Below are 18,079 nucleotides of genomic sequence, written 5' to 3'. Positions count from 1 at the left end.
TGTAGTGGTGGTGGATTCTGGTGGAGTGGCCAGCGTTAAATGGAAGCGAGAAAGCTGGCATAGTGTGTATGGTGTGGACGGTGGCTTGGGGCAGGCTCTCCCCCAGCCAATGGAACTGCAGTTGTGCTGCAGGTGGGGCCCTCTGCACTGCTGGCGCTAAGTGAAGGATTTGCCCTTTTAAAGTAGTTCTGTTCCGTGGTTTGTGTCCCATTGCTGTAGCCCCATAGCACCACTGAGGAGAGACTCAACACAGGCTCTGATTCAGGGAGTGATTTTTATTCATCCATATTCATGACAGATGCACAGAGAGGTGCCAGAGTGCTCAGCAGATGCTGCCGCTTGATTCTTTCACACCTCCACGCAGGGTTCTCACCAGGGCAGGGTATTTCCTTCCCAGCTCACCAGGACACCATGGTGTTTCTCAGAGAGGTCACAAATCACCTTCATGAGCCCGCTCACACTCTCGTCCACCGTCAGGACTGCCTGCAACATTCACGCCAGAGTGTGAGACGGAATACAGCTGCACTTTCCTCTCCAAGCACTAAGTACCCAGGGCTGGCTGGGGGTTCTCAACCTCTTCCATATGGTGACCCCCATGTTCCAACAGAAAGATGGCCAGATAGCCTGGATTTCTATCTGGCCATTGATTGTTTGAAAAGTGTGAATTGGGAGTGCTTTGTTCCAGGTGGGCCTGATTGTTATAAAAAGGCAGCCAGTTGCGAACCAGCTGAGCGGCAAACAGCGGAGAGACTAACAGAGGGAGTTCACCTGGGGAGAGCCCACTGAGACTTTCATCTTGCAGGCTTCTCTGAGTAGTTACTGCAACAGCTGAGGAAGCTCTTAGAAGGAAGGTAATATGGATGGTGAGCGATCAGCTGTTGTGACCTGCACAGGATGGGCCACATTTGTCTTTCTTCCACAGGACAGAAGCGACTTTGTCTGTACAAAGTGCAAGCTGGTCTCCATATTGGAAGAGAAGGTTCAAGGTCTGGAGAAACAAGTATCAACCCTGCGTTGCATAAAAGAAAATGAAGATTTCCTGGACAGATGTCAGAATATGCTTCTACGGGCACAACATTCTGAAGAATCAGAGCAGGTTGCTCAGCGGGGACAGAAGGACGGTGAAGAAAATTGGCAGCATGTGACCTCCAGAAGAAGAAAGAGGAGCATCCATGTACCAGCAATGCAGATACAGGTGAGTAATCTTTTCATGTTCTCTCCACAGGTACTAATGCGGAGAGTGGACTAGATGATACATCTGAGGGAAGGGAGCAGAAGAAGACTCCACCGATTGGAAGGCATGAGATGCACTGTCCTAGAGATGGGGGTTCCACGACCACCGCTCCCAAGAGAAGGAGGCGAGTGGTGGTGGTCGGGGACTCCCTCCTAAGGGGGACTGAGTCATCTATCTGCCATCCCGACCGGGAAACCAGAGAAGTGTGCTGCTTGCCAGGAGCTAGGATTCACGATGTGACGGAGAGACTGCTGAGACTCATCAAGCCCTCGGATTGCTACACGTTCCTGCTTCTCCATGTGGGACCAATGATACTGCCAAGAATGACCTTGAGCGGATCACTGCAGACTACGTGGCTCTGGGAGGAAGGATAAAGGAGTTTGAGGCACAAGTGGTGTTCTCGTCCATCCTCCCTGTGGAAGGAAAAGGTCCAGGTGGTGTCAGAGAGAAGGCTTTGGATTCTTTGACCATGGGATGGTGTTCCAAGAAGAAGGATTGCTAGGCAGAGACGGGCTCCACCAAACGAAGAGAGGGAAGAGCATCTTCGCAAGCAGGCTGGCTAGCCTAGTGAGGAGGGCTTTAAACTAGGTTCACCGGGGGAAGGAGACCAAAGCCCTGAGGTAAGTGGAGAAGTGGGATACCAGGAGGAAGCATGAGCAGGAGAGCGCAAGAAGGGAGGACTCCTGCCTCATACTGAGAAAGCAGGACAATCAGTGAGTTATCTTAAGTGCCTATACACAAATGCAAGAAGCCTGGGAAACAAGCAGGTAGAAATGAAAGTCCTGGCACAGTCAAGGAATTATGATGTGATTGGAATAACAGAGACTTGGTGGGATAACTCACATGACTGGAGTACTGTCATGGATGGATATAAATTGTTCAGGAAGGACAGGCAGGGCAGAAAAGGTGAGGGAGTTGTATTGTATGTAAGAGAGCAGTATGACTTTTCAGAGCTCCAGTATGAAACTGAAGAAAAACCTGAGAGTCTCTGGATTAAGTTTAGAAGTGTGAGCAACAAGGGTGATGTCATGGTGGGAGTCTGCTAGAGACCACCAGACCAGGGGGATGAGGTGGACGAGGCTTTCTTCAGGCAACTAACAGAAGTTACTAGATCACAGGCCCTGGTTCTCATGGGGGACTTCAATCACCCCGATATCTGCTGGGAGAGAAATACAGCAGTGCACAGACAATCCAGGAAGATTTTCGAAAGTGTAGGGGACAATTTCCTGGTGCAAGTGCTGGAGGAACCAACTAGGGGCAGAGCTCTTCTTGACCTGCTGCTCACAAACAGAGAAGAATTAGTAGGGGAAGCAAAAGTGGATGGGAACCTGGGAGGCAGTGACCATGAGATGGCCGAGTTCAGGATCCTGACACAAGGAAGAAAGGAGAGCAGCAGAATACCGACCCTTGACTTCCGAAAAGCAGACTTTGACTCCCTCAGGGAACTGATGGGCAGGATCCCCTGGGAGAATAACATGAGAGGGAAAGGAGTCCAGGCTGTATTTTAAAGAATCCTTACTGAGGTTTCAGGAACAAACCATCCCGATGTGTAGAAAGAATAGTAAATATGGCAGGCGACTGACTTGGCTTAACAGTGAAATCCTTGCTGATCTTAAACACAAAAAAGAAGCTTACAAGAAGTGGAAGATTGGACAAATGACCAGGGAGGAGTATAAAAATATTGCTCAAGCATGCAGGAGTGAAATCAGGAAGGCCAAATCACACTTGGAGTTGCAGCTAGCAAGGGATGTGTAGGGTAACAAGAAGGATCTCTACAGGTATGTTAGCAACAAGAAGAGGGTCAAGGACAGTGTGGGCCCCTTACTGAATGGGGGAGGCAACCTAGTGACAGAGGATGTGGAAAAAGCTAATGTACTCAATGCTTTTTTTGCCTCTGTCTTCACGAACAAGGTAAGCTCCCAGTCTACTGCACTGGGCAGCACAGCATGGGGAGGAGGTGACTATCCCTCAGTGGAGAAAGAAGTGGTTCAGGACTATTTAGAAAAGCTGGACGAGCACAAGTCCATGGGACTGGATGCACTGCATCCGAGGGTGCTAAAGGAGTTGGCAGATGTGATTGCAGAGCCATTGGCCTTTATCTTTGAAAACTCATGGCGATCGGGGGAGGTCCCGGATGACTGGAAAAGGGCTAATGTAGTGCCCATCTTTAAAAAAGGGAAGAAGGAGGATCCGGGGAACTACAGGCCAGTCAGCCTCACCTCAGTCCCTGGAAAAATCATGGAGCAGGTCCTCAAGGAATCAATTCTGATGCACTTAGAGGAGAGGAAAGTGATCAGAACAGTCAGCATGGATTCACCAAGGGCAAGTCATGCCTGACTAACCTAATTGTCTTCTATGACAAGGTAACTGGCTCTGTGGATGAGGGGAAAGCAGTGGACGTGTTATTCCTTGACTTTAGCAAAGCTTTTGATACGGTCTCCCACAGTATTCTTGCCAGCAAGTTAAAGAAGTATGGGCTGGATGAATGGACTATAAGGTGGATAGAAAGCTGGCTAGATCATTGGGCTCAAGGGGTAGTGATCAATGGCTCCATGTCTAGTTGGCAGCCGGTATCGAGTGGCGTGCCCCAAGGGTCGGTCCTGGGGCCGGCTTTGTTCAATATCTTCATTAATGATCTGGAGGATGGCATGGATTGCACCCTCAGCAAATTTGCAGATGACACTAAACTGGGAGGAGTGGTAGATATGCTGGAGGGTAGGGATAGGGACCTAGACAAATTGGAGGATTGGGCCAAAAGAAATCTGATGAGGTTCAACAAGGACAAGTGCAGACTCCTGCACTTAGGACAGCAGAATCCCATGCACTGCTACAGACTAGGGACTGAGTGGCTAGGCAGCAGTTCTGCAGAAAAGGACCTAGGGGTTACAGTGGATGAGAAGCTGGATATGAGTCAACAGTGTGCCCTTGTTGCCAAGAAGGCTAACGGCATTTGGGGCTGTATAAGTAGGGGCATTGCCAGCAGTTTGAGGGACATGACCATTCCCCTCTATTTGGCATTGGTGAGGCCTCAACTGGAGTACTGTGTCCAGTTTTGGGCCCCACACTACAAGAAGAATGTGGAAAAATTGGAAAGAGTCCAGCCGAGGGCAACAAAAATGATTAGGGGCTTGAGCACATGACTTATGAGGAGAGGCTGAGGGAACTGGGATTATTTAGTCTGCAGAAGAGAAGAATGAGGGGGAATTTGAAAGCTGCTTTCAACTACCTGAAAGGGGGTTTCAAAGAGAATGGATCTAGACTGTTCTCAGTGGTAGCAGATGACAGAACAAAGAGTAATGGTCTCAAGTTGCAGTGAGGGGGATTTAGGTTGGATATTAGGAAAAACTTTTTCACTAGGAGGGTGGTGAAGCATTGGAATGGGTTACCTAGGGAGGTGGTGGAATCTCCTTCCTTAGAGGTTTTTAAGGTCAGGCTTGACAAAGCCCTGGCTGGGATGATTTAGTTGGGGATTGGTCTTGCTTTGAGCAGGGGGTTGGACTAGAGGTCCCTTCCAACCCTGATATTCTATGATTCTAGCAAGGAAGGCGGTTGTGACCCTCTGAAACCAGTTTGGATCCCACTTGCCTGAAGGGGTCTGAGAACTCCTGGCCTAAAGAATCTTCTTTTCCATATAAAACTAGTGCAGCTCAATCAAGTGTCCCTTCCCCTTAGCCTGGAGTCTTCTGTAGGGGCCTGTCTAACTCCTGAAGGTTTCCATTCAACCAGCCACTTGCCAGAGAGTCATACCCTGCTCCCAGCAGCAATTTACCTTGAACTGGGGGCTTCCCACCAGTCTCCATACTCCTGGCAGCTCTCTACCTCAACTGAGCCTCTTGCTGGCTTTTCTAATCACCTGGTCCCTAGCTGATCAGTCTCAGCTGGGGGGTAACTGATCTACCACAGGTGAGGCTGAGCCCAACTCCCCTTAAAGAGCCAGCCATCCTTTGACACCATGGTTAACGTTTTCCAAATCCCAGTGTCTGGACAGACATGGGGAGCTCTGGACTTACATAGAAATGGAATGGGTATATCGTTGGAAAACACTGATTTCAAGACTGAGGATGACTCAGAGGCTGCATCTACACAAACCCATTTTGGGACATACACCATTGCACTAGGACCAGTTCAGCTTCCCCAGTGCTAACAAAGGTGAGCGCACCAGCGTGCGCTGGCAATTGGCCTTTTTAGCTTTCTATCATCTAACCCCATCCAGAGCAGGGCTACATACTACAGTCATAGAAACACCGGCAGCTGGGATAAACGGCCCTCATGCTGTTGCTTAGCTCTGGTGGAGATACGCTGGTCCTGTATTTCCTAACTATCATTGGGGTAGATGAGGCTCAGTAGTGTGTGCTGTAGAAGGCTTTCTCCACACACTGCTGTGTAGCATCAGAAGCCTGTTTTTGCTGAAAGTCCTTCAATTTTATTTCATGAATGATGTTGGCCTGAAGGCTGGTGGATCCTCTGTGAATGTTCCATTTTTCTCCTGAGCAAATGATTTAATTATGGCTTTATTAAGTATCTGGCTCTAGTTCGTTTTCCCTGCCAAAACAGATATCACAGTAGAGGCAGCAGAAGGATCTCTGAGTAAAATGAAATGCTGGTGCATCCCCACCTTTCCCCAGACAATCTCTCTGCTGGGAGCCATCATTACCTGCACATTAGGTTGAAAGTTTCCCAGCTCGGTTTTCACCCAGCCCGGGTGCAGCGCACTGCACAGGATCCCGTCTTGCTTGTATCCCATCGACTGGCACTTTGTGAGCATGTTTAGTGCCGCCTGGAGGCAAAGCACATGGTGAGCTGAGGCAGGGTCCCATCACCCCCCAGGCACAGAGCCACTGCACCCCCCAGGCACAGAGCCACTGCACTCCCCAGGCACAACCCACCAAACCCGGCTCATTCGCACGTGTGGGACGCTGCATCTGGGAATGATGAACATTCACCGCCTGAATAGCCAGGAACTGAGGGATTCAGCCAGGGTTGTGGGAGGGGAAAAGTGCTGCAGTAGCAGGGGGAAGAAGATCCTGGGGCAAGGGAAAGGCAGCAGAGGGAAGAAGAGAGGAAGGAGCCTTCTGTAAGGGAACTGTTGGCCCCTTACTGACACTCAGTGCAGTTTTGTACCAAAAGAAAAGGGAAGGGAAATCAGGACCCTGAGACTCACTGACTGAGGCCAACACTCCAGGTCAGCCTGATTGACAGGTCAGCCAGGCCAATGAGGGAGTCATGAGGCAGGGGGTCCCATCCTCTGTGTGAGCTGGAGCTGCTGGGCCTGAGCGGGGCCAAGCTAAGGAGAGCTGGAGCCACAACTGCGCTGGAGGCAGAGTGGAGCTGGAGCTGGAGCTGGAGCTGGACCTGGGGCTGGGGCTGGGGCTGGATCTGGAGCCATCTGAAGCCAGGTGCAGGGAGCAGCTAGGCAGAGTGAGGGGATCCCTGGGCATAGGGCCCAGCACAGGGAGACCCCACCAGTCAAGAGGCCTTGCAGGCCGCACTGGGAGGGGGATCGTAACTCCCATGGGGGGACAATGCTGGGGGGAAGGGCCCTGCCACCTAGAACTTGAAGGCGTGTGGCCACCGCTAGAGTGAGTGTCTGACCCGCGGCATCCCTGCAGCACAGCCAGGACCTGGGCAGGAGCCTCGGATGTGTGAGGAACAGACTGTGCACTTCTCTTACATTCCAGCCACAGCTGTTTGGGGTTTCCCTGTGCCACAGAGCGGGGTAGTGGCTTTTGCTTTCACCTTCCCCAGTTTCTCCTTATTTTTAATGACTTACTGTTTAATAAATTGTGTTTGCTTTGAACTATATGTGATGCTCAGTTGGTCAGGGAAGCGTCTGGAGCAGAAAGAGTACCCCGGAGTAGGGACACCCGAGCCCTGTCCTAAGTACGACAACAAGATTGGGGGTCGAGTCCCAGGAATCCTGGGCCCAGCCTTGTCAGGGTTACGAGGACTCTGCCACAGACAAGAGTAGAAGAGGTCTCCTCGAGTCAGGCGGGCCTCTGGGTAAAGGGAGTGAGAGCGAGGACTCAGGTTCTTTGACTAGCGAATTCCAATGGTGTAGTGTATAAGCCAGGAAAGTTCCCCATAATAGCGGGACCATTCCCCCGCTTACACTTCAATGGGAGGTGGGAGAGAGAGGCCACAGTGGTAAGAGGAGCATTTCCATGGGAGCCTGGAGGAGTGGAATTCTAGCCGTGTTCAGCAGAGCAGTGGAAATAAAGATCCTGTTTATCAGTTAAGATGACCCTTGAAGGATCTCACAATGCTGTACACTCCTGCCATCTGCAGGCACCTGTGTTGGGATGTCCAGGTGCCTAAGTCAGGCACCTGAGCTTTTGCGTGGACCTTACGCTCATCATTTTACTCCTGGGGGAATTCTGCACCACTGCGTGATGCAGAATTTCGCAGAATTCCCTGTTTCCCTCGCAAAATTGGGGCTGCAGAGCTGCTGGTCGCCACTAGGGGCCACTGGACTCTGCAGCAGAGTCCAGCTCACAGTGAGAGGAGCTGGAGTGCCCAGCCTGGCTGGGCTGGAGGCTGCATGCTCTGCTTGATACTCATTCTCCTGAGGACAGGAGAGGGCCTGGGAGATCCAGCCAGCTCTAGAAAAGGGCAAGGAAGGTCAGGGCTGCACCACACCACGTCCCCTGGCAGGACAGTAAAAAAGCTGGGGGGAGTAAAGGCTTTGGGGGTCCTGGTGTCTGGGCTGTGGGGTTCCCCACAGCTGGGCTCTGGGGTGAAGTGAGTGCAAGTGTCTGGGCTCTGGGGGCCCCACACAGCCTCCTCCATCACCCCCCAACTGGAACTGGGTTGACATAGGGGTTTCTTTAACTCTCTACTCCTGGGGGAATCTTTATTGCTGTTGTCTATATTGTTGACATACTTGTTGACAAGTATTTTGAAATAAATTACAAAAATAATTGAAACTGGAGTGATTATATTGTGTTATTTTAACAAATAAAATGCAGAATTTTGCAAAATTGTAAAATATTTTGCGCAGAATTTCTAAATGTTTGGCATAGACTTTTTATTTTTTTGGTGCAGAATTCCCCCAGGAGTAATCATTTGCAGGGTTTGCTCAGCACCTTGGGACCCTTCAGGTGAGCAATAGGGTGGCTGAAAAATATTGGTCTTAAAACAAAGCTTGGGCTGTTGGAGAGAGCAGCAGAATGCACATGCAGGAAGAAATTCCATCAAGATGGCCACTGGACGTGTGGTGAGAACATGCCCGTTGGGAGCTCAATGCACATGGGCATTTACAAGCTGTGGGGTGGAGGCAATAGGAGATTGTAAGATCAAGAGACTTAGCATCGTTGGAGCCAAGTGTGGTGGAACTTGTGAGGGCAGCAAACTTCCCAGGGAGAGTATGAAGGTTCCAACAGCTTTGTAGTTCCACATCCATCTCGCTTCAGAAGAAGTCTGGCCAGTATGGTGGATTATAACTGCCTGAGGATGGTCCCTGTTATGCCACCAAGGAAAAGGGGGCAATACTTTACATCCCATCCCAGAGTGAAATCGATAACTATGCACTCACAGTCAGTGCTTATAGCAGTCTGAAAAAAGTGTGTGTGGGGGGTCTATCATCACCCCCATCTCTGTAAAGCAATTAATTCTGCCCCCCAAGCCTGACATCAGTTCTGCTCCCCATCTGACCACTGCTCCATCTGCAGGGCCTGGGGTTCTTCGAGGGAGAAGGTTCAGGAATTCTTTGTCCCCCTCTGCCTCTTCTCTCACTGGGTGTTGCAGGGAAGGTTATTCTGTTATATGGACCAGTCACGAGAGGTGGACAAAGACCCACCTTTCCTATTGGGGGTTAAATACACTCCATTTGGGGGCATTGTGGGTGTAACTATTTCAGAATGGTCATTACCTTCACTCATTATCTTCAGGCTGAGAAATATGAGATTCAGTGACTATCCCATGACTGGTTAGCCTGGGGGAGACATACCTTGCTGCAGCGGTAGGAGACTACTGGCACGAAGGAGAACGTTTCCGGAGTTTTCTCAATGGATCCCAGAACAGTGGAGATGTTGACAATGGCTGCCTTGCTGCAGCTCATCCCTTTCTGGTTGCTTCCCTGGGCAGCCTTCTTCAGCAAGGGCAGGAACGCCTGGGGAGACACTGGGTCACTTTGTACTTGATAACAAACTTACCTGCTTCTCAGACCTAAATCTGCCTGCACCTGAGTCCCACTTCCTGTGCTCCCCCCAACTGGCTCCCCCCTTTGCTTCCTCCTCCCACTCCCCATTTCCCACCTGCCTTCACGGCACCTTTTTTGCTAGGAACAGCTTCCTAATTAGCTATCCTTGAGCATCTCCACCTTCAAGCCGCTCCTCAACCACTGCCTGCTCTGTTCCTTCTACCACCTAGAATGTCCCTAAAATGCCACTGTCTGTCCTGAATCTGTTTGTGTCTTCAGACTATAAACTCTTTAGGGTGAGAGCTGCATTCTATTCTGCTCTGCATGTTGCCAGCTGTAAAATGCCGGGTCCAATTACAATGCTGTATAAGTAATAATAATACTAATTGATAAATAATAATAAGCATCTAGATGAGGCTTGCAATGTCTGGATCACCAATGGCATAAAAAGTGGGTGCACTAAATTCTCTTCTCTGTTAGGCCTGTGTCACCCCATTATAGTGAATGGAGCGAGTCAGTGTTACCAGGGCAGCTGCACCTTTGACCTCTTCTCTGGTCTCTGAGTGCCCCCCATCAGGTGTTACACCTCGTGCCGTTACCTCCCCAGGGTGGAATCCTGAGATTCCCCAGGTCTCAGAGCGGGTCTGGTTTGGCACCTGCATGCAGAGCTGAGCAAAAGTTTTTGACCAAAACTTGTTTTCAGTGAAAAATGCAGATTCAGTGACACTGCAATATTTCACAAATTCAAGTTGATTTCACAGAATTGTTCTTTTTGGGGAAAAAATGCAAAGTTTCTGAAATTTTTCATTTCAAAATCACATTTTGGTTCAAACTTCCTTTCCTTTTCTGTTTAAGAAATCCAAAAATATTTTAAAATGTTCAAAACTGAACTGTTTTGTTTGACCAAATGATGAAGTAATAATAATAATAATTAGTGTTAGTTTTTACTTTGTGATTTGCCAGTAATTATCATTTTTGTACTGATCCAGAATGACTTTTTTTAACTTTTCAAAATTGCCAACGAACCAAGAAATCCGTATTTCACCCAGCTGTATCTGCAAGTCTTCTCTTTGGGAAGCAGTGGTCAATACAATGCCCCAAAAGAGCCTTCAGAAAAGGAAGGAGAGTTTAACTTTCGCAGCAGGAACATGGCAAAGCATAACTGAGAGGGTCTATGTGTAGGTCTGTATTATCTAAGCGTTCAGGGGAAGCCTTAGGAAGGCTCAACTGCTTCAGACTCTTCTGCAGGGTCTGTGTCTGTCTGTTCCTCTGAACACCTCCCCGACAACCACCCCCCACCTCTGTGTTTGTACAGCACTGAGCACAATAGAGCTCTGAGCCTGACTGGAACCTCTGGGCTTTACCAGAACACAGAGAAGTCTAGTGTAATGAAAACAAATGGGCCACTTCCTTTTAAAGCAGGGTGGGGTGAAATATTAGATCTCTCCAGCTAATTATCTTGTTTTAAACCAAAAATCCTGCCTAAGTATTCTCAGCCGAAGGTGGACTCTTACCTGGGTCACTAACAGTGGCCCAACAACGTTTGTGTTATAGACGCTTAACATATCTTCAGGAGTGGCTGACTCAAGTGTGCTTGGTGGCATAACGCCAGCATTATTTATCAGCAAATTTAGGCCAGTTCCTCCCAGATGGGCCTCAGCTTTCTTTGCAGCGCTCTTGATGCTCGCTGAGTCTGTAGCTTCTGGACAGAGAATACAGGACTGGTTATGAGCACGGTTTGGTTCCATTCCTGATACTATATGAAATAAATACAGCCACAATTATGGTAGCCTGGTTAAAAGCCCGTCTCTAGAGACAGCTGAGAGAGAATTCAGTTAAAATGTTGAGCAGAGGCTTGTCTCACTCCTAACTCTGATGGATTGCTCACAACCTGCAGCCCAATTTTAACCACATCACTGTTAGAATGTGCGCTCCATTCCTGAGGTCAGGGCAGGGAGCACAAATCCAGTCAGGGATTTCCTGTTTCAGGGGAAAAGTTCATAAAGTATTTCCAGGCATTTTTAATTGAGAACGAGTCAGTCCAGACCTGTGCCTTCCTGGCAACATCTCTAGGTTAATGAACTGGAGACTTCAGTGCAATAAGAGTTTATTGAGTAGATCTTAAGTTCAAAGTTAGACTCACATAATGCCACTTACACTTAGAAGTATGTGTTTGGATGCAAGCTAAGGAAGGATCTTCTGGAAAGGAAAGGGAACATTTGGAATGACTGCTTTCATGGCTGCACCAACCCTCACTAATGTTGTACTACATAACTTGAAGACGCGATGGTGATTTGTGCAGTAGAGAGGTGAATACGGTGTCTAATGACTCTTTGGGTCAACTTAAAGCTGTTTTATCAGAACTAGCTTTGTGCTAATTTACAAATTTACTCTAAGTTAATGAATGATAATCATGGACAACCTTAGCTGAGAACTTCCAAGTGTTTTCGTGTTTCAGTTTTATGCTACAAATGGTCAAATTTGAGTGGCTAAAGTTAGGCTTCTACAGCCATATTTTGGCACCTGAATATTAGTAGCCTGATCGACCACTGAAAGCCAGTAGTTCATGTCTATTCAGGTGCTTAAATATGGATTTAGGAGCTTAGAGTTTATGTCCTGTGATTAAAACACTGGGTTAGGAAACAGGTGATCGGGATCCCAACTCTGCCGTAGACTTCCTTTGTGATCTTGGCCAAAAGTGTCCACTAATTTTGGGTGCCTGTCTTGAGACACCATTGGGCCTGGTTTTCAGAGGTGCTGAGAAGTCTAGTTGAAGTCATTGATAGATGCATGTGCTCAGCTCCTTTCATGATCAGGTTCTCAAAAACTATAAATGGCCTCTTTGAAACTTAGACCAATTTAAACCAAAGACATTTTCTCAACCGAATTTGTTAAAACCAGGGTCACAATCTAAAGAAGAATCTGCATGCGTGTGAGGGTGAACAACAGACTAAAACCAAAACAAAACACAACAAACCACTTCTGTCTGGAGAATAATTTTGTGAATTTTCAGGCTAAGGGAGATTTATTTTTGAGAAAGTTAGAAGGGAGGGGGAAAAACTGTACTAAGACTGGAATGTGTCTGGAAACTGTAATCACCTAATCTCTGCTGAACGATTCTATAATATGTAACCTCATTCAACACCTTATATTGTATGGTCATGTATTAGTAGATAAGTTCTGTTGCTATGACAGCCTCACCCCACCTTAGGGCGTGTTGTATAAGGAACATTCAGGCATATTCTACCCTATTATTGTCAATCTAGACTGTTCTCGCAGACGCTAGGCTTGGCTGAGATTTAGTTTGTCATCTTCTCTCACTGCAGTTCTCACAAAGGTGAGCATGATCCAGTCCTGCTCCCGTGCTGGAATCAGCGGCAGAACACCTCTTTGATTTAAAGGGAGCAGAACCAGGTGCAGTGTTTGGCACAGATTACCAGACGAGGCAGGCAGCCTCTGTAACTGCGCTTTATGCATTATTCAGTGATGAGGAACTACGATCCACTGACACTAGCAGTGCACTAACAAGTTGTGGTCTGTTTAGCTGCACTAGTGATTACGATCTAGTCAGGTGCTAGGAAGCTGGAAAAGAATGGATGTGGAAAGGGTCATAGAGAACGTAGAGCAGAGACTGCGAATCAGAAAGCAGCTAACGGAGAGCTGGCCATGCAGTGTCTGCAGCGTGCTGGTTGGCAGGAGAGATGCACCGAGGACGTACCTAGCTGCAGAATCACAACGATTGGGTGCTTGGAAGCCAAATTTTTTAGTTCCTGGAAGCAAAAAAAAAAAAAAAAGCATTATGTGCATCACCCCATCAGACAGAGCCCTGGCACCAAGAACACCCACAGCCGTATGGCACAGATTCTGCTGTCACCCACATGCAATCCCGTTCATTTCAATGGGGGTATGTGAGCTTAACAGAGAGCAGAAGCTGACCCTGTGGCTGGCAGTTAGTAATGCCTGGGAGCGCCAAGACACTGCTCTGAGTGAAGACCATGGGAACAGCATGGGTCATCATGGAACCAAAAAATCAGAGTGGGTGCATATGAAGTCCCAGCTTTTCCCCTGTCTAGGGCCTTTACCCCATGTTGTTCCCCATCCATTCTGTCTTTCAGCTGGCTTTCCCTTTCCACACACCTTGCATGTTGTTCACTCCCTTTTTCTGTCTGTCACTCCTCTTCCCCCATCCATCCTCTCTTCTAACCTGCCTCCTGGTTCTTCTTCCTTCCCCATCCCCTCAGCCTCTCTCCATCAGTTCTCCTCTTTCCCCCATTCTCCCAACTCTGCCCCAGCCATCACTCACCTGGTCCCCCATACCCATCACTCACTCCTGTTGACAGATTTTTTCTCTTATTCCAGAGCCCCCAGGAGCAGGCACTGAGGATCAGCTCATGTTTTAGTAATTGCTCTGTGGAGCCCCTGAGAAACAGCTAAGGAACCTCCCAGATCTCCTACCTACGGGCTGCTGTGAAGTAGTAAAGGTGCATCTTTTAGCACCAGGTAGTGATAAAGTAGCAACGCAGAAACCTTTTTTGCCCCATTGGTGTCATATGGGGATTGGGGGACTGGTTGGGGATATCAGTAGATCTGGGTGAAAAATTTTGGCCAAAACTCCTTTGAGCAAAAGTTGCAGATTCGATAACACCAAACGAGCTTGGGAATTTGTGTTGATTTCTAGAGAAACCTGAAAAAAATCAAAATGTTTCAATATTTCTGTTCAAAATAACTTTTGTTTGGAAATTTCCTGTAATTTTATTTTTTAAAAAACCTTCCAAACCATTTAAAACTGCTCAGAATCAGAACATTTTGTTTCAGGTCGAAGCAAACATTTCATTTGACCTGAAATAGATTTTTTTTGTCAAATTTCTAACATTTTTGTAAAAATTGTTTTTAGTTTGACCCATAACAATGTTTTTGTTTGTCTGCTTTTTTGGAATTGCCAGCAAACCAAAATATCCATTATTCACCCAACTCTAGATATTGGCTTCTGGCCTGCCCCTCCATTACAAGCCATGGGCAGATTCGGAGAGGCGGGATCACTGGGAACCTCCCTGAAGACAGTTGCTGGAGAGCAGTAGCCATTTAGTACCAATATTCCCTCTAATTTTTTACGTCCATGTGCGGAATGAATTTTGTTATGTGCACCAATATGGAGGTGATGTGTGGCAGGGGTGGGGCTGAGGGGTTCAGAGTGCAGGAGGGGGCTCAGGGCTGGGGCAGAAGGTTGGGGTGTGTGTGGGGGGGTGCGGGCTCCAGCTGTGTGTGCGGGATCTGGGGTGGGGCTGGGGATGAGGGGTTTGGGATGTGGGCAGGGCTCAGGCAGAGGGTTGGGGTGCAGGGGTGAGGGCTGTGGGGTGGGGCTGGGGATGAGGGATTTGGGATTCAGGCTGCCCTGGGGCTGCATCGGGGAGAGAGGACTCCCCCCAGTTCTCTCTCGCCGCGGCAGCTCTGGGGACAGTGGACAGGGGAGAGGTGCCTCTCCCTGCTGGGGCAGCTATGGGGCCGGGGCCAGCTTAGAGGGAACTTAGTTTATTACCCTCGCAGGGTTTGTCTGCACTGCAATTAAACACCTCTGGCTGGCCCATTCCAGCAGGCTGCTTAATTCTGGTGTAGATGTTCATACTCGGACTGGAGCCTGGACTGTAGGACCCTGTGAGGTGGGAGGGTCCCAGAGCTCAAGTTGCAGCCCGAGCCCAAATGTCTATAGTGCAAGGAGCCAGAAAGGAAGAAGCATCACAGGGAGAGCTCCCACTATAGGAAGGATTATGGGACACCAGGCAAATCTCACTTCCCCCACAGCTACATCAACGGTTAACGGGTGGTCCCAGCACTGTTGGGGAAGGAGGGCTGGGGTCTCAGAGGAGGTGAGGTGGTCTGGCAGAAATCCTTCCCCACACCAAGCCTGAACATCAGCCAGGTCTGCCTTGGACCCCTGGCATAACAGGCCTATGGATCTGTAACAAATCGGGTATCTGATTGGGCAATGTGCCAGGCTCCCTGCCATCATTACAGGGTAACATAACTGTGACATTCTAGCTGCGGCTCTGCGAGGGGCCAATACTTTACACGATAATGGGGACAAGCGAGTGATACAACGCGCACTAGAGCTGCGTATAGTTAACGTGCAGCAGTAGAGTTGCATAAGTGTCAAGGGGAATGTAGGAGCAATGTCTGAGCAGCAATGACTGGGGGTGATCTGGGTACAGAGGGAGGGCAGAGGCGGACAGAATGTCTGTGTGTGTGTTGGGGGGGAGCTAACAGAATGGCAGCACCTCACACCCACTCTGCACAAGGCGCAGGGCAGTGGAGGATCTGGCCCAGTAGTGTTAGGGTTGGGAAAAATTGGGGTCAGTCCAAATCAGGCCTCCTACTGAAACTTGCAAGGTTCCCTGTTTTAAGAGGGCAGGAGGTTTCAGGGGTGGAGGGGAACATACAGCTGGGAAACTGTGTTACAGACTCAGTCCTGGGATCTGCCATCTAAACCTGCTTTTATTCCATGCCCTTTTGGGGAACATTTTCTAAAACAAAGTTCAGCTAAGCAAAAAAGCTGCTTCTCACCTGCGCTCGCACTCCCTCTGGGTCCCGGCAGGTGGCAAAGATCACTTCTGGTGGGTTCGGTTTCCCAATAAAACGCTTGATCAGTTCCAGGCCAATTCCCCGATTGGATCCAGTCACCAGGACACTACGGACATGAAACCCTGCCATGGTCTCTTCACAGCTGCCTCTAGTCTCTCTCTGTCTCGGTCTCTTTGCAAGTTCAGTTAAATATGGGCTGTGTCATTTCCCCTGAGCTGATTTCACTCAGTCGAGTCCCCGCCTACCTTTTTTGTTAGTTTCATTGGAGGCGTATGTTTGTTTTTTTTGAAAAACTTATGCCATGTTTGAGAAAATGACTCCGTTGATGAATATCCAGAATAAACAAGAGCTGAGTTGGTGGACATGAGGGTGAGACACGAGTTCACTGTCTGAACAGCTGCAAGTCATTGGGACAGAAAAGCCCTGTTATTTTTCTTATCATTCTTAAGGTCTTAGGATACCCCAAAGCCTTTTCTTTCATCACTAACTTCTTTGTGGGGTTCTCTCTTGCTTTAGCTGTATGCTCAGTTGAGTACATCGGCATAGGTTCCCTGAAACTGCAGATCCAGTGTGCTACGTAGCTTAGCGGACTTACATAGATCTAGAAAGGGTAGGAGGGGAAATGTTTGTTAAACAAAACAGTAATCAGAGAACTGGAAAGGAGAGTCAGTGCAAAAAACTGTCCTAGGGTTGTGTTAGCTAGAGAAGGGGCTAAAACACAACAGCCAGGTCCATTCTGAGTGCCCCAGACAGAGCCGTAACTAGGTATTTTTGCGCCTGAGGCAAGAATATAAAATTGTGCCCTCCCCCAGGGCCGGCTCTTCGGCGGCAATTCGGCGGTGGGTCCCTCAGTCCCTCTCGGAGGGAAGGGCCTGCCGCCAAATTGCCGCTGAAGAATGAATGAAGCGGCGGCGGTAGAGCCTGTGATTTTGGGGGGTCAACTCATGATTTTTGACTGCTTGGGCTGGTAATGTTGCTTCCAAGATGGTCTGTCAAGGTTCCTTCCCCACTCTGAACTTTAGGGTACAGATGTGGGGACCTGCATGAGAACCTCTAAGCTTAACTACCAGCTTAGATCTGGTTTTGCTGCCACCACTCCCAATGTGCTAATTCCCTTCCCTGGGTAGCCTTGAGAGACTTCTTCACCAATTTCCTGGTGAACACTGATTCAAACCCTTGGATCTTAACACAAGGAGAATTTAACCATCCCCCCTCCTTTCCCCCACCAATTCCTGGTGAGTTCAGATCCAATCCCCTTGGATCTTAACACAAGGAAAAATCAATCCAGTTCTTAAAAAGAAGGCTTTTAATTAAAGAAAGAAAGGTAAAAATCATCTCTGTAAAATCAGGATGGAAAATAACTTTACAGGGTAATCAGATTCAAAGAGCCCAGAGGAACCCCCTCTAGCCCTAGGTTCAAAGTTACAGCAAACAGAGGTAAACCCTCTAGCAAAAGGAACATTTACAAGTTGAGAAAACAAAGCCAAAACTAACACGCCTTGCCTGGCTGTTACTTACAAGTTTGAAATATGAGAGACTTGTTCAGAAAGATTTGGAGAGCATGAATTGATGTCTGGTCCCTCTTAGTCCCAAGAGCAAACAACCCCCAAAACAAAGAGCACAAACAAAAGCCTTCCCCCCACCAAGATTTGAAAGTATCTTGTCCCCTTATTGGTCCTTTGGGTCAGGTGTCAGCCAGGTTACCTGAGCTTCTTAACCCTTTACAGGTAAAAGGATTTTGGTGTGTCTGGCCAGGAGGAATTTTATAGTATTGTACACAGGAGGGCTGTTACCCTTCCCTTTATAGTTATGACATGGTCTTTGGTTCCACTCCAGTTCCAATCCAGAGAGGGACTCACAGGTTAAGAGAGGAGGGAGGTGCTGGATATCAGCAGTGGCCACTAGGGATCAGCATGTGTCCTGAGAATGCTGGGAGTTCAGGTTTGCAGGGCAGGATCAGGGGTGGCAGGTTTGTAGAAATTTGGTGGTGCCCAGAACCCGCCCCTGCCCAAACTCCGCCCCCCCCCCACCCGCCCAAGGCTCTGGGAGGGAGTTTGGGTGAGGGAGGAGGTCTGGGGTGCAGGCCCTAGGCTGGGGCAGGGATTGGGGTGCAGATTCTGGGAGGGAGTTTG

General features: G+C 48.7%; 1 protein-coding gene across 1 annotated transcript; it reads right to left on the bottom strand.

Annotated features, from left to right (window-relative positions):
• Positions 1-369: 369 nt before the first annotated feature.
• On the bottom strand, positions 370-16,076 carry LOC135894842 (C-signal-like). The gene is made up of 6 exons (XM_065422951.1): positions 15,930-16,076; positions 13,090-13,141; positions 10,886-11,073; positions 9,180-9,341; positions 5,889-6,011; positions 370-483 (listed from the first exon to the last, which is right to left on the bottom strand). Exons 1-6 carry the CDS (start codon positions 16,074-16,076, stop codon positions 370-372), a joined length of 786 nt encoding a protein of 261 aa, XP_065279023.1.
• Positions 16,077-18,079: the final 2,003 nt, after the last annotated feature.

The sequence above is a fragment of the Emys orbicularis genome (genome assembly GCF_028017835.1).
Source record: "Emys orbicularis isolate rEmyOrb1 chromosome 14 unlocalized genomic scaffold, rEmyOrb1.hap1 SUPER_14_unloc_1, whole genome shotgun sequence".
Lineage (NCBI taxonomy): Eukaryota > Metazoa > Chordata > Testudines > Emydidae > Emys > Emys orbicularis.
Note: the sequence above shows the minus strand (reverse complement) of the source record. Positions and strands in the feature narration are given on the sequence as shown.

Bases quoted from the DNA above. Each gene is read 5' to 3' on its own strand.
- LOC135894842 (XM_065422951.1), bottom strand. From the start codon at position 16,076: ATGGCAGGGTTTCATGTCCGTAGTGTCCTGGTGACTGGATCCAATCGG. The intron at 9,342-10,885 runs GTAAGAGTCCAC...GTGTCTCCCCAG, and splicing joins GGCCACTGTTAGTGACCCAG to GCGTTCCTGCCCTTGCTGAA. The intron at 484-5,888 runs GTAATGATGGCT...TGAATGTTGCAG, and splicing joins ACTTTCAACCTAATGTGCAG to GCAGTCCTGACGGTGGACGA.